A 12,624-nucleotide genomic window follows, 5' to 3' on the forward strand; every position below is an offset into this window, starting at 1 on the left:
GATAGGAATTGGAAACAGGGAATCCAGGACAGATGATCATTTCAGGACACCGGTGGTGAGAGTGGCGATACCAGAAGGGTGGAGGGAAGGTGGGGTGGAAAGGGGAAACCGATTACAAGACTCTACATATAACCTCCTCCCTAGGGGATGGACAACAGAAAAGTAGGTGAAGGGAGATGTCAGACAGTGTAAGACATGACAAAATAATAATAATTTATAAATTATCAAGGGTTCGTGAGGGAAGTGGGGTGGGGAGGAAGGGGAAAAATGAGGTGATACCAAGGGCTCAAGTAGAAAGCAAATGTTTTGAGAATGATGATAGCAACAAATGTACAATTGTGCTTGACACAATAGATGTATGTATGGTGATGAGCATTGTATGAGCCCCCAATCAAATGATTTCAAAAACAAAAAAAAGATTGACAGTTTCCAGAAATCTCCCAGATGGAGTTGCTACGAGCCAGAATCAGCTTGATGCAGTGGCTTTGAGAGTTTTAAGTCTTACTCAGTATATTTGTTGAAAATGTCTTCTCCTTTTTGTGGGTTTTCATCTTCTTTCTTTCTTTTGTTTCCAAACCATCTTACTGGGAGCTCATACAGGCATCATGTCATACACCATCGTTCAGTGGTGTATCATACACCATCAGGCAGTGTTGTGCAATTGTGACCACAGGCAGTGCCCAGGCAGTCTCTTCCTTCTGGAGCTCCTTGATGTCAGCTCCCTTGCACAGCCCCCCTCCACCCCTCATGTTCTCTATGATGTGTTTCGATGAACAGAGGTTCTGGATTTTGATGGGGGAAACACCTTGTCCACTCTCCCTGGAGGACAATCCTACCAGTTTGTTGTTGCTTGCAAAATAAAGTCCCAAACCCTTGAGTTACATCTCCCTTCCCAGAGCTACAGATTCCTGCTCCATGGCCAAGCCCGTCCGCACGAAAGCCTAGCTAACACCCACGCCCTCCCACAGCAACTTCTCGCTCCGACCACTCCCTCGCACACTGTCACTTGGTACTAGATACCGAGGGTCCCCAGCTCCTTTGCAGACTCAGGGACAGGCTACCTAGGGCCTCGTCCTCGGCAGACGCTCAGCTCATAGGCACTGATGGTGCTGACCTTGATCCAGGGTGCTGGGGGTGTCTCCCTTGGGTGTATTCCTTCATCTTATCCATCCATTCACTGCTCACGATGCTGCCTTGTGTGCCAGGCGTGGGGACTGACGGTGAACAAGACAGAAAGCAGCGCTGCCCTCACAGGGCTTCTGTGCAGGCAGGGAGAGGGACTCTTGATCAAATAAAACGTGACAAAGCGGTGAGGGTCACAGAAGACACCAGGAAGCTTCATTCAAGGTCCTCCACATAGTACCTGCAGGCAGCGGCAGAACTCGCCCCATGCAGTGCAGATGGAAGGGCAGGCCCCCTTGTTCAAATTCCTTAAGGAACTCAAGTTCGCAGGAGCGCAGGGCCCCTCTGAGCATGTGCCGGGTGAAGCTGGTTCTCGCGGTGTGGCGCTCAGCCCATCTCAGAAGTGGAATGAGAGGGAAAGCACCCCGGAGGACTAGCTCTCTTTAGGAGCGCTGGTCGCCCAGTGGTTAGAGTGCGTCACTTCTAAGGGGAAGATCAGCTAGTCTGACTCACCAGAGGACGGTGTGGCCGTCTGCTTCTGAGAGAGTCCAGACCAAACCGAAAGGCAGGCTTGCTGCCAGCGAGCCCGTTCAGACCCAGAGTTACCTGACGGGACAGACCAGAACTCCCCGGGGGTTCTAAGATGGCAGCTCTTTGCAGGGGAGTAGACGGCCTCATTATCCCCCACAGAGCGCCTGGTGGGCTTGAACCGTTGACCTTGTGGTCAGCAGCCCAACTCATAACCACTGTGACACCAGGGCTCCTTCCATAAAGATGGCAGCCTTGGGCACCCTCTGGGGGCAGTTCCACTGCGTCCTACGGGGTCTCTGTGAGTCAGGATTGACTGGGCAGGAATGGGCGTGGTTTTTACTTACCTTTGCTCTGCAGGGAGGCTGGTGGGGTAGTGGCTGGGCTGGCCATGGAAGGCTCCCTTGGTGGTCTCGTGTGGCCAGAACCAGTGTGCACACAGACAACCACTGAGGATGGGCTGGGCACAGGTGGACTTAAGCATCGAACTTTCCTGGGTGGTCCTTGCCTTTCAGACTGCCTGTCCTATTCCGCTTTGCAAGTGCTGTCCAGGAGGTGCTATGGGAAACAGAGGTGCAGAATCATTGTCAACAATCACCATTTCGGAAGCCCCTGTCTGCCCGGAGTGAAAAAATACCTCACAGTCACCTACGCATGCGGTAAGAGCCAGCTGTCTGATTGACGTCGGCCGCTGTGAGTAGGGATCAGGGTGGTGGGGTGCGGGTGGCCACGTGGTCTGCAAACAACCGGCCAGGGACGTTCCCCCGAAACGGCCTCGTCATCCCAGGGCTTCACGACGCCTCCTCCCCACCCCCGCTCCTTTATCCTTCTTTACGACGTTCGCATCCGATAAGCAACAGAGTTGTCTTCCGCAAAATGTGTTTTATACGTGTTCTTCGCCATCAGATTGGCAGCACATGGGCAGGCGTGAAAAGACCAAGCCGGTGGCTAAAGCTGGCGTCACTGAGTACAGTGATGTGGAGCTGGGTTCTGAGGAGGCTCGAAGATTGATTGCTGTGTCATCCGAGTTCACCACAGTACTGTTTGCCTCCGGTTTAACCTCCTGGGGCTGCTCTGAGGCCTTCGGTGACTAACTCTCCCTGCTGCCCACAGCTAGCTTATCGACATGCCCACCATGCTGAGTCCACAGATCCGACGCTTACCCTTCCACGGTGTAAGGCGTTATGTGAAAGTGTGGCTTTGTTGTCTCGAGTCTTTCACTAGTAAAATGAATGCCTGGTGCGTTTAGATCCCAACTGTATGAGGCCACTTAACGCTGAACCCCTAGCTCTTTTCTTAAGGTAAGTGGGGTGTCGGTGAGTAATCATGATGCATTGAGCATTCTTAGAAATGAGCATAAAAACAAAGAGACAGCAGTGGACCTGGTTGATAAGTGTCCTTGGGAGCCCTCTTCCCTCATTAGGGTCGTGTGTGTGTGTGTGTGTGTGTGTGTGCGTGCGTGCGTGCGTGCGTGCGTGTGTGTGTGTGTGTGTGTGTGTGCGCGCGCGCGCGTGCGCGCACGTGCACAATTTATTGAGCTATCGTTCACATGCAGTCCCTGGAGAAGGATATGATGATGTTTGGTAACGTGGTGATGGAGTAAACTGTGGTGGCGTCATGATCTATGTGTCGGGCTGCTAATCTCAGGGTCAGCAGTTCAAAACTACCAGCAGCTCCGTGGGAGAAAGAGGAGGCTTCCTATTCTACCCTGTCCTAGAGGGTCACCATGAGTCGGCATCAACTCAATGGCAATGAGAGGTGAGGCAGAGCGTCAGGGGGAAAGAGGAAGGCCCTTGGCACAATGGATCGGCACAGTGGGTGCAACCATGAGCTCACCCAGTGAGAACGATGGTGCGGAAGGCGCAGGGCTTGGCGGTGCTTTGTTCTGTTGTTCGGGAGCTGACTCACGGCACCGAACAGAAAAGAGACACACCTCTGAGCATGTTCAAGTCCATGGTTTGTCACGTGTTTTGTTTATACAACCCTCTCTGCAGTCCATTTTAAACCTTCTCATCACACCAACAAGAGAAGACCCCCATCGTTCATCATTCCCCCACCCCCAGTCCACCATCTCTGCTCTCCCACCCTGAAGCAACTGCCCTGCAGGTCTCTGTGCGTCAGCTGGCCTGGGCCTTTCATGTACGTATACTCAGCGCCTGAGTGTGTAAGTCCTATGTGCACCCATAAGGTAGCCTAGGGCGTAGGGCCGTCTTTGATTGGGTTTCTTTTTCATGCTGAATAATAGCCCGTTTTAGTTTGGGATTTCTATCTAAACCAAACTCATTGCCCTTAAGTTGAGTCTGACCCATGGTGACGCTACAGGGCAGAGAAGACCTGCCCCTGGTGGGGTTGAAACTCTTTGTGGGAGCAGAAAGCCTGATTTTTCTGAGCAGCTGGTGGTTTGAACTGCTGACCTTGTGGCAAGCAGCCCAACACATAACCCACTGTGCCTCCAGGCTCCTGCCTGGATTAAAAGTCTTATCCTCTGAGACATCAGTGCTGTCCTGGGAACAATGACATAACCACACAAAGGCATACTCACAGAACTATCACCCACACTTAAATGTACAGGGAGGATGAATTTGGGGGGTGGGAGGCACTTGCGCGCTCCATTCCTGCCACTCTGCCTAAGCAGCTCAGGACAGCACGGGGCCCACATGGCTGAGGTGCCCTGGAAGCCAGCCCTGTTGGCTCTGCAGCCCTGGCAGCATCCAGCCTGGCGCGGGGAGAGAGGGTTCTCCTGGACTTGGTACTGCCAGGAAATCCAGCGTGCCTTTCTTGAAGCTCACAGATGACGGAGAGGCTGGTTAATTAGAAAGCATTTTGTGGCCACACAGTCCAGCTCCCTGGAGCGGTGCCATGGTCCCAGGGTCAGCTGGGTGTCTGCGGCCAGCCAAGGGGCATCCCTCAGAGCCCTGGGCAAGTGCAGCTGGCTCCCGCCTCTTCGCCATTCCTCCCTGATGTACACGAAGGTTGCCAGGAACCCCCTGTGTGTGGAAAAGCCACCCTTCCAGAATGTTTTCTGGTTGTTGGTCCTGGGACAGCCCCAAGGGACAATGGATAGGCAGGCTGAGAATGGAGGTGAGCCCTCCTTGCTTTTGAAAATGTCTTTCCAGCTCATTCTTATTCGTTGGCCCTGAAAGTGCAGTTGAACAAACACACTGCACTTCTGTTGTCTTCGATTCTGTGTCCTGTCGCCACGTCTCCCAAATGTCAGCCAGGCTGGAGTACAAACTGGTGGTGTAGTTTGTATGCGCTGGGCTGCTAACCACGAGGCCAACAGTTTGAAACCGTCAGCTGATTCTTTGGGGAAAGAGGAGGCTTTCTACTCCTATAAAGAATGTACAGTCTCAGAACCCCACAGGGGCTGTTCTACTCTCTTAGAGCGTCATAATGAGTCGGAATTGAACCGATGGCAGTGACTTTGATTGTTTTTTGGTTTTGAGCACCAACAAAAGTAATCTTTCTGCAAGAACAAAGATTGGGTCCCCCCTGCTGCCTCTCAGCTTGCTGCCGTGTGGCTTGTCTGAGGACTCCTGCCAGGTTCTGCTGGTCAGCTGGCCCTCTCACCTGCCACCAGCTCTGCCAAGGTGGTTTCTAGTGAAGTCAGCTTGGCAGAACCTTTAAACCACTTTCTACCAGATCTGACCTATCCTGCAGCCTTCCGCTCCTCGTCCGTCTATGCTGGTAACTTGTAGCCTAGCACGGCATCTCCAGAATCCCCCCCACACTTATTATAGAAGCGAGGAAGCAGGAGCTCCGGTGCCGAGCAGAGGAGGAGTGGGGGCTTCCCTACGGTAACATCTGAGTTCATGGAGGGCATTTGGCTTTCTGTCTCTCCTGAAACGTCCTTGCTTGGAGTTCACGGTTTTAATGAAGTAGGATTTCTGTGCCTTAAATCCACCCTTTTAAAGGGAAGGCAATGGAGTTTAAGTACATTTGCAGAGTTTTACAACCATCACCACCCTCCAATCTTAAACCATTGCCAGACCCCTTCAAGTGCCTAGTGTCCATTTGCAGTCACTCGCTGGCCTCAATGCCAGCTGCTGGTGGCCAACCAACTTTCTGTCCCGATACACTGACCTTTCCTGAAAATGCAGTGGGACCGTGCCCACCCCCAGCAGGTTTGTGAAGGGCTGCGTAACTTTTTATGGTTTAGGAGCAATCCGTTGGATGGGCATGCCACAGCTTGCTTACCCACTCACCATGCTGTTCTTGTCTTTAATATTGCCCAAGGGGCCTAAAAAGGTCACCTTTCTAGAAGATTTGATGATGACACAGGTGTGTGTGTGTGTGTGTGTGTGTGTGTGTGTGTGTGTGTGTGTGGTCTGACAGGCAGAGTGGTTCACACACTGATTTGAAAAGTGATTTTTAAGATCTTACCTACCTTGCTTTTTTTTTTTTTTAAACATTTTATTAGGGGCTCATACAACTTTTTAAAACATTTTATTAGGGGCTCATACACAGTTAGTTACCCAATCCATACACACATCAATTGTGTAAAGCGCATTTGTACATCATTCTCAAAACATTTTCTCTCCATTTAAACCCCCGACATTAGGTCCTCATTTTTCCCCTCCCTCCCCGCTCCCCCCTCCCTCATGAGCCCTTGATAGTTTATAAATGGGTATTTTGTCATATCTTGCCCTGTCTGACGTCTCCCTTCACCCACTTTTCGGTTGTCTGTCCCCCAGGGAGGAGGTCACACACAGTTCCATGTAATCGGTTCCCTCTTTCCTACCCATTCTCCCTTTACCCTCCCTGTTTTGCCACTCACACCACTGGTCCTATAGGGCTCATCCGTCCTGGATTCCCTGTATTTTCAGTTCCTATCTGTACCAGTGTACCTCCTCTGGTCCAGCCAGACTTGCACCTACCTTGCATTTTAAGACACACACGTTGTCTAAGTTCTCTAAAGCTGCAACGTAGCTCAAGTATTCTCTTTGTTGCTTTTCAGTTCCCAGGAACATCCTCACCGCCATTGATCCGGCTGTCGGCCATCTAGACCCTCCTCTGAAGAAGAAAGACCGTGAACATGGTAATGTGTGGGGCCATGCCCAGCCTTTCTCTTGGAGTGAAGGCAGGAGGCCCCCAGGGGACCATAGTTGGGGCACCTTCGTTAGAATGGGAGGACTGTCAGGAACTTATACACAGTTACCCAAAGCCAAACGCCCAGCGCCCGGAGCTCAGCATTTGGATGCTCCGCTGGGTCTTTGCAGCTTCTATCAGGAACCTGTGCCCACCCACCCCCCACCCCCACCTCCCAGCTGGGAACCACAGTCTAGATTTGATAAGACCATTGAGATGTTCCCTTTTATTTGCTAAGAAAAAATATAAGTGTTCATTTTAAAGCCCTTTTAAAGAAAGGCAAGCCAAAACCTAAAGGTGAGGGTGGCTGAGAGAACCTAGGGTTTGGGCTCAATGCCCGTGCTGCCGGGAGCGCTGGGGTCAGAGCGCTGGCCCAAAGCCCCAGAGGCATGATGGGAGGCGGACGCCTCAGCCTTGTGGATGGAAATGAGCATGGCTTAATGGCAGTCAACAATCCTCACCTGAAATTGTAATAGATTCATTTTCTTTTTTAAAAGACTATCAAAATCCCCTTTTCCCACCTCATAGTCTCAGGAGCCACTTACTAAGTGTTCTTGCTGGCTTGGTTGACCATGAGGTCGTCCGAGGCCCCCTGGTTCGACTCCCTGGTTCTTTATTGACTGGCAGCCCTGGCACAGCTGGGGTCTCTCCAGGCCCGTGTGCTGCAATCCACTGCGATTAACTGGTCTTGCCGTTTTCACGACACAGATGTGAACTTCGACCCCAGTGGATCGCGGGTTCTGAGGAAAGATGGCGTCATGGTGAGCAACTCTCTGGCCGCCTTCGCTTACGTTCGAGGTGAGTCCATGAACCGAAGCGTCCCAGATCAATCTGGGTGGCGGATCAATCAGAACTGGCTTGATTAGCACTGGGTGATGGCAACATGGAAGCTCGGGTCATTTTTAAAACAGAGTTAAGGTTGACCTGGCAACCGGACTCTTCTAAGAACCAGCCAAACCAAAGCAGACTCACTGCCACCGAGTCAGTGCCAACTCAGAGCGACCCCAGAGGGCAGGTGGCACGGCCCTGTGGTTTCCCAGACCGCGACTCTAACGGGAGTACAAGCCTCTCATTTCTCCCTCGGAGTGGCTGGGCTTTCGCACCGCTGTCCTTGCGGCTAGCAGCCCTGTGCTTAGTAACCACAGTGCCACCGCTGACGGGAAGGCCAAAGAGGCGGTGGCTCAGCCCGCAGAACAGGTCATGGCCAGGGAGGCAGTGATTCTCTGAGTCACCGTGCGCCTTCTGGTTGTCAAGGTTTCCCTCGTGAATCTCTCGCCCCAGGATCAATCAGACTCAGCCCCCATAACTAGCAGAGCCACCACGCTGGCCCTCCCTGCTGCAGATCCTCCTCAGGGACAGGTGGGTGCACAGTCTTTCCTCGCCACCCTCTCACTGCTCCTGGGGACAGGCCACGTTGGGCAGGTTTCTTCAGCAAGTTCCAGCAACGCCGGGAGCTGCTCAGGGAGATCAAAGGCTCTGAGACCTTCGGTCAGATGCCTGTTAGTATGATTTATGGCACAGATGCTAATCCAGGCTTGCTCCCTAAGGAGGCGAGTGGCCTATGGAGCTGTCTCCAGGCAGGAGACGGGGAGGTCAGCCCATTGTCTCCCCACGGCCCTGCTCCTGGCTTCCCTCTGTGGATAGCCCTCTGTGCATAGCCCTCCCATGCCAGCTCCTGCTCGTCACACCCACCTTGATCGCTGGCACAGCCAAGACAATTTGCGTTGAAGCCAAAGACATTTCCCCATGTCCAGCTGAGAGTAGATCTGATACATCTAAGCAGCCAGGTGTACCTGGGGACAGATAGGCAGGAACCCAGAATTGTCCAGAAAGGCTGGCGTGCAGAAGTCAGCTTCCCAGACAGATGTAAAGCCGCCTAAAATCAAAGCAGCCTCTTAGAGGTGTTTGAATTTACCCTTATTTCAGTAACCAGGCTTACTCTGTAAATGTATTGCCAAGTCTAGATCCTAGATCTGAAAAGCCTAAGGGAGTATGTGTGTGTGTGTCGTGTGTGTATGTGTGCAAGGGGCTTCTAAAAGTTCCTGGGACAATGGAATTGAAAGATGATGAAGTTTTCTCATGAACTTCGTGAAGCCTCCTTATAGGTGTGTGCGTGTTAAGGGTGTGTACATTTGTGTGTGTGAGAGTGTAGGTTTTCTGGGGGTTCTGATGGCAGTTATGAGCTGGTTCAGAATGGGCCACTGTCTCCTGGCTGAGTGAAGCCCTAAAATGACATATGTATACAGTCTGGATCAGAGCTTGACGTTTTAAATATGTCTTTAAAGTTCTGAAAAGCAGAGATGTCGCGCGGATGACTAAGGTGTGCCTGACACACGCCATGGACCTTTCAGTCACCTTGTGTGCATGGAAACAGACAGTGATAAAGGCAAACAGAAGACGTGATGTCTTGACCTGTCGTGTTGGCAAAGAACATGAGATATACTGCAGACTGCCCAAAGAGCACTCGGTTTTAGAAGAACTACAACCAGGATGCTCCTTCGAAGTGCAAATAGCCAGACTTTGAACTCCCTTTGGACGCATCATCAGGAGAGACCCATCAGTCGAAAAGAACATCGTGTTGGAGAAAGCCGCGGGTCCATGAGAGTGAGCGAGGCCCTCAGTGAGAGGGGACAGCAGTGCACAATGTCACAGCAGTGGGTTCAGCGCACCATCGACCGGGAAGATGGCACAAGACCAGGCGGTGTTTTGTTCTGTTGTCTGTAGATGGCTATAAGTTAGAGCTGTCTCAATGGTAACTCACAACAGAGTCTACGGTGTTTTTACTGACCATCTGCTTCTGTGTGTTGACCGCATATCTGCCTGGGAATCGGTCTTTGGAAGACTGGTTTCTCATGGCGGCCCCTGGCAGATGCTGCTTGGACTTCTGGGTGCATGAGTGGCTGAGTGCCATGGGAAGAGGAGGCAGAGCAGAAGGGAAGAGGTTTGCGGCTTCTCCTGAGTGGGTGATGCATCATGCACAAGGGAAACTTCTAGATGACAAGAACTTCAGGCTATCAGACAAACCTGTACCGAAATAGAAGTATCAGAACACATGCCAAGTCAGAGTTACACGATCCCCTGTCAGTGAGGGCAATTGGAAACCAGCGCCACCTTGTCACATCGGTCTGAATTCTCTGAGTTCCCACGGTCTCTGATCTTTGGTTTTGTGACAGAGTTAAATTCACTTCTCGTCCTTAAGTGCTATCAGAGCTGGCACTCTCACCAGGAGGGCCCTCAGGCCCCTGCATCTGCTCCCCCTTGCCTGAGCCTCACGGTGTCCTCTTTGGACATGGGTGAGTTTGCACTGAGGAGCCCTGGTGGTGGAGTGATTGCGTGCCAGGCTGCTAACTACAAGGTGAGCCCACTAGTGAAACGGGGTGGCCTGAGCCAGCATGTTAGGAGAAGAAATGCCTAAAGGTTTGATGAAATATACAAATAATTTATGATCAAGGAAATGCATGTCAAGACCATAGTAAGATACAGATTTATGCCTCTTTGTTGGGAAAAAATGTAAACATCTGTCAGTACCAAGTGCTAGAGAAGATGAGGATTATTTGGACGTCAGCATCACGTTATGAATTGAAAGTCATGTGCCCTAAAACTTATCCATTACCCTCATGGGTTGGTACCCAAGGAAGATGTCTGCTTCTGTCTTCCGGGGCATTGACAGCAATGTTCATGGCCACACGCACTATCTACCATAGCAGACATCTGGCGACATCCAAACACCCATCACCAGGAGAGTGAGCGAATAATTGTGGTTTAGTCAAACCAGTATAATATTAGACAGGACTAAAAGGAATGAACTATGTTAGATGGGTGAATTTAGCCACTACAGCTGAGTATTTGAAATGGCAGGAGAGAAAAAAACCAAGGTTCCAAACCCGACCTGTAACATTGCAATTGTTGGGTGCCATTAAGTCAATTCCAACCCATAGTGACCCCAGGTGACAGAGTCTAACTGTCCCCTAGGGCTATCAACAAAACTTCTCCCTCAGAGCCGATGAGTTGATCCGAACTACCAACCTTTTGGTTAGTAGCCGAGCACTCAATGATTCTGTTCCCAGGGCTCCCTATCTATAACATTATAACTGTTTAACCAAGTTTTTAGGGTTAAATGGAGCTGCAGTGAACTGCATAGAAAGAAAAGAAGGGCTGTAATGAACATGGAATTCAAGAGCTACTTACCATGAGGTGGAGAGGGATGGAGATGGTAGGTGAGACATAGGTTGTATCAAGGTTCTAACTTCCATGGAAGGTGTTGGAATCACAGATGCCTATTGTGCTATTAAAATGAACCAACTAAATGAACAAAAGAGTCATGTGTAGACCAATGTGTTAGTCTGGGTACTTTGGAGAAACAAATCCATAGAAACTCATGTATAAGAGAGAGTTTTATATTAAGGTTAAGTGCACATCAAGAATGCATCCCAACCCAGTGCTGCCCAAGCCCACAAGTCCAACATTAACCCATTAACCCATATGTCCAACACCAATCCACATAGTCCTCCTCCATCTCACAAAACAGACGCATTGATGCCGACTGCCGGAGGAAAGCCGAGTCAGTGAGTGTGTAAGCATCTCAGTGCTGGCAGGGGTCTCCACATGGCTGCTCCAGCACCCAGGGCTGCATCGGGGTAGGTCCATGTGGCTTCTCCTCAGGGATGTCTTGCAGGAAGTGAGCCTTACCAGGTGAAGCAGGGAACTGGCTAAGGCAGCTGCACCCTGGTCTGACCATCACAAAGCAAGAGACCCAAGAACTAGAAAGGCAAGGCTCACTTGAGCCATTTATCTCTCTACCCTTCAATTAACCCCACATGTGTTTATCGGCCAGGTTGACACAATAAACTTTAACTATATCAACCAATGTATGAGTTGTGCTCATATCCTAAGAATTAAATGTTGTTAGTTGTCATCAAGTGGATTCCAACTCACGACGTGGGGTTACAGAGTCGGTCTGCTCATAGGCTCTTCTTGGCTGTAGTCATTATGCGTGCAGATCACCAGGGCTGCTGCCACAGTGTCACTGGTGGGTTCAGACCACTAACTTTTTTTAGTTATTTTATTGGGGGCTCATACAACTCTTATCACAATCCATACATCCAACCATTGTGTCAAGCACATTTGTACATTTGTTGCCCTCATCATTCTCAAAACATTTGCTTTCTCCTGAGCCCTTGGTATCAGCTCCTCATTTTTCCCCCTCCCTCTCTGCTCCAGACCACTAACGTTTAGGCTAGCAGTCTAGTGCTGGGTCAGAAAACTTTTGTGTTGGAAGAACCAATCCTGTCCCTCACAACAATTTTTAAATTATTCAAGAGCGAAAAACACATGTTTATGAACAAAGGAAATCACTCTTATCTGAATAATACCCTTTTAAACTTTTCAGTTTTACTCCACAGCCACATATATGTCCCGAAAGAGCCGTGTATGGCCCATGAGTCCCAGTTTGCCAACCCCTGGTCTAGTGCAAACCATGTGCCACCCAGAGACTGTTAAGGATTATGTAATTAATTTAATTCTGTTCACCTGGAGTCTTTTTTTTTTTAATGAGAAGCAGCAGCATTTTAACTTGCTTGTTGGTGGCAGAGCCAGATCTCCTGCCCAAGGACACCACACTACCCTGAGAATGATGGTCCCTTGAGAAAGAAGGGGGGAGTGGAGGACTACAGCAGAGTAGATTGTTGTTCCTCGAAATCTTGGCCAGGATGGCATCCTTTCTGCCTGGAACAGGGGTCTGGGAGCGGTTAAACACGTGGGCTTCTCTTTGGCCATCCACTTTTTTCCCCCCAAGCAGTTGAATGTTTGTTGCATTAAAGACCCGTAGCGGGCGAGTCACAGGGTCCATGGGATTAGAGAGCATGGGATTAGAGAGCATGGGATTAG

The 12,624-nt window shown here is 50.5% G+C and overlaps 1 protein-coding gene across 3 annotated transcripts in view; it reads left to right on the forward strand.

Moving 5' to 3' along the window:
• The window catches only part of EVA1C (eva-1 homolog C), a 93,376-nt gene that overhangs the window by 76,345 nt on the left and 4,407 nt on the right, over window positions 1-12,624 (forward strand). For all 3 annotated transcript variants that reach the window (XM_004711290.2, XM_045284939.1, XM_030888838.2), the window contains 3 exons: window positions 2,166-2,309; window positions 6,608-6,688; window positions 7,447-7,536. In XM_004711290.2, the coding sequence (XP_004711347.1) occupies window positions 2,166-2,309; window positions 6,608-6,688; window positions 7,447-7,536 (315 nt within the window). The remainder of the gene's footprint in view (window positions 1-2,165; window positions 2,310-6,607; window positions 6,689-7,446; window positions 7,537-12,624) is intronic.

The sequence above is a fragment of the Echinops telfairi genome, unplaced genomic scaffold (assembly GCF_000313985.2).
Source record: "Echinops telfairi isolate 266 unplaced genomic scaffold, ASM31398v2 ScPeMD7_7469;HRSCAF=8507_0, whole genome shotgun sequence".
Taxonomy (NCBI): Eukaryota; Metazoa; Chordata; class Mammalia; order Afrosoricida; family Tenrecidae; genus Echinops; species Echinops telfairi.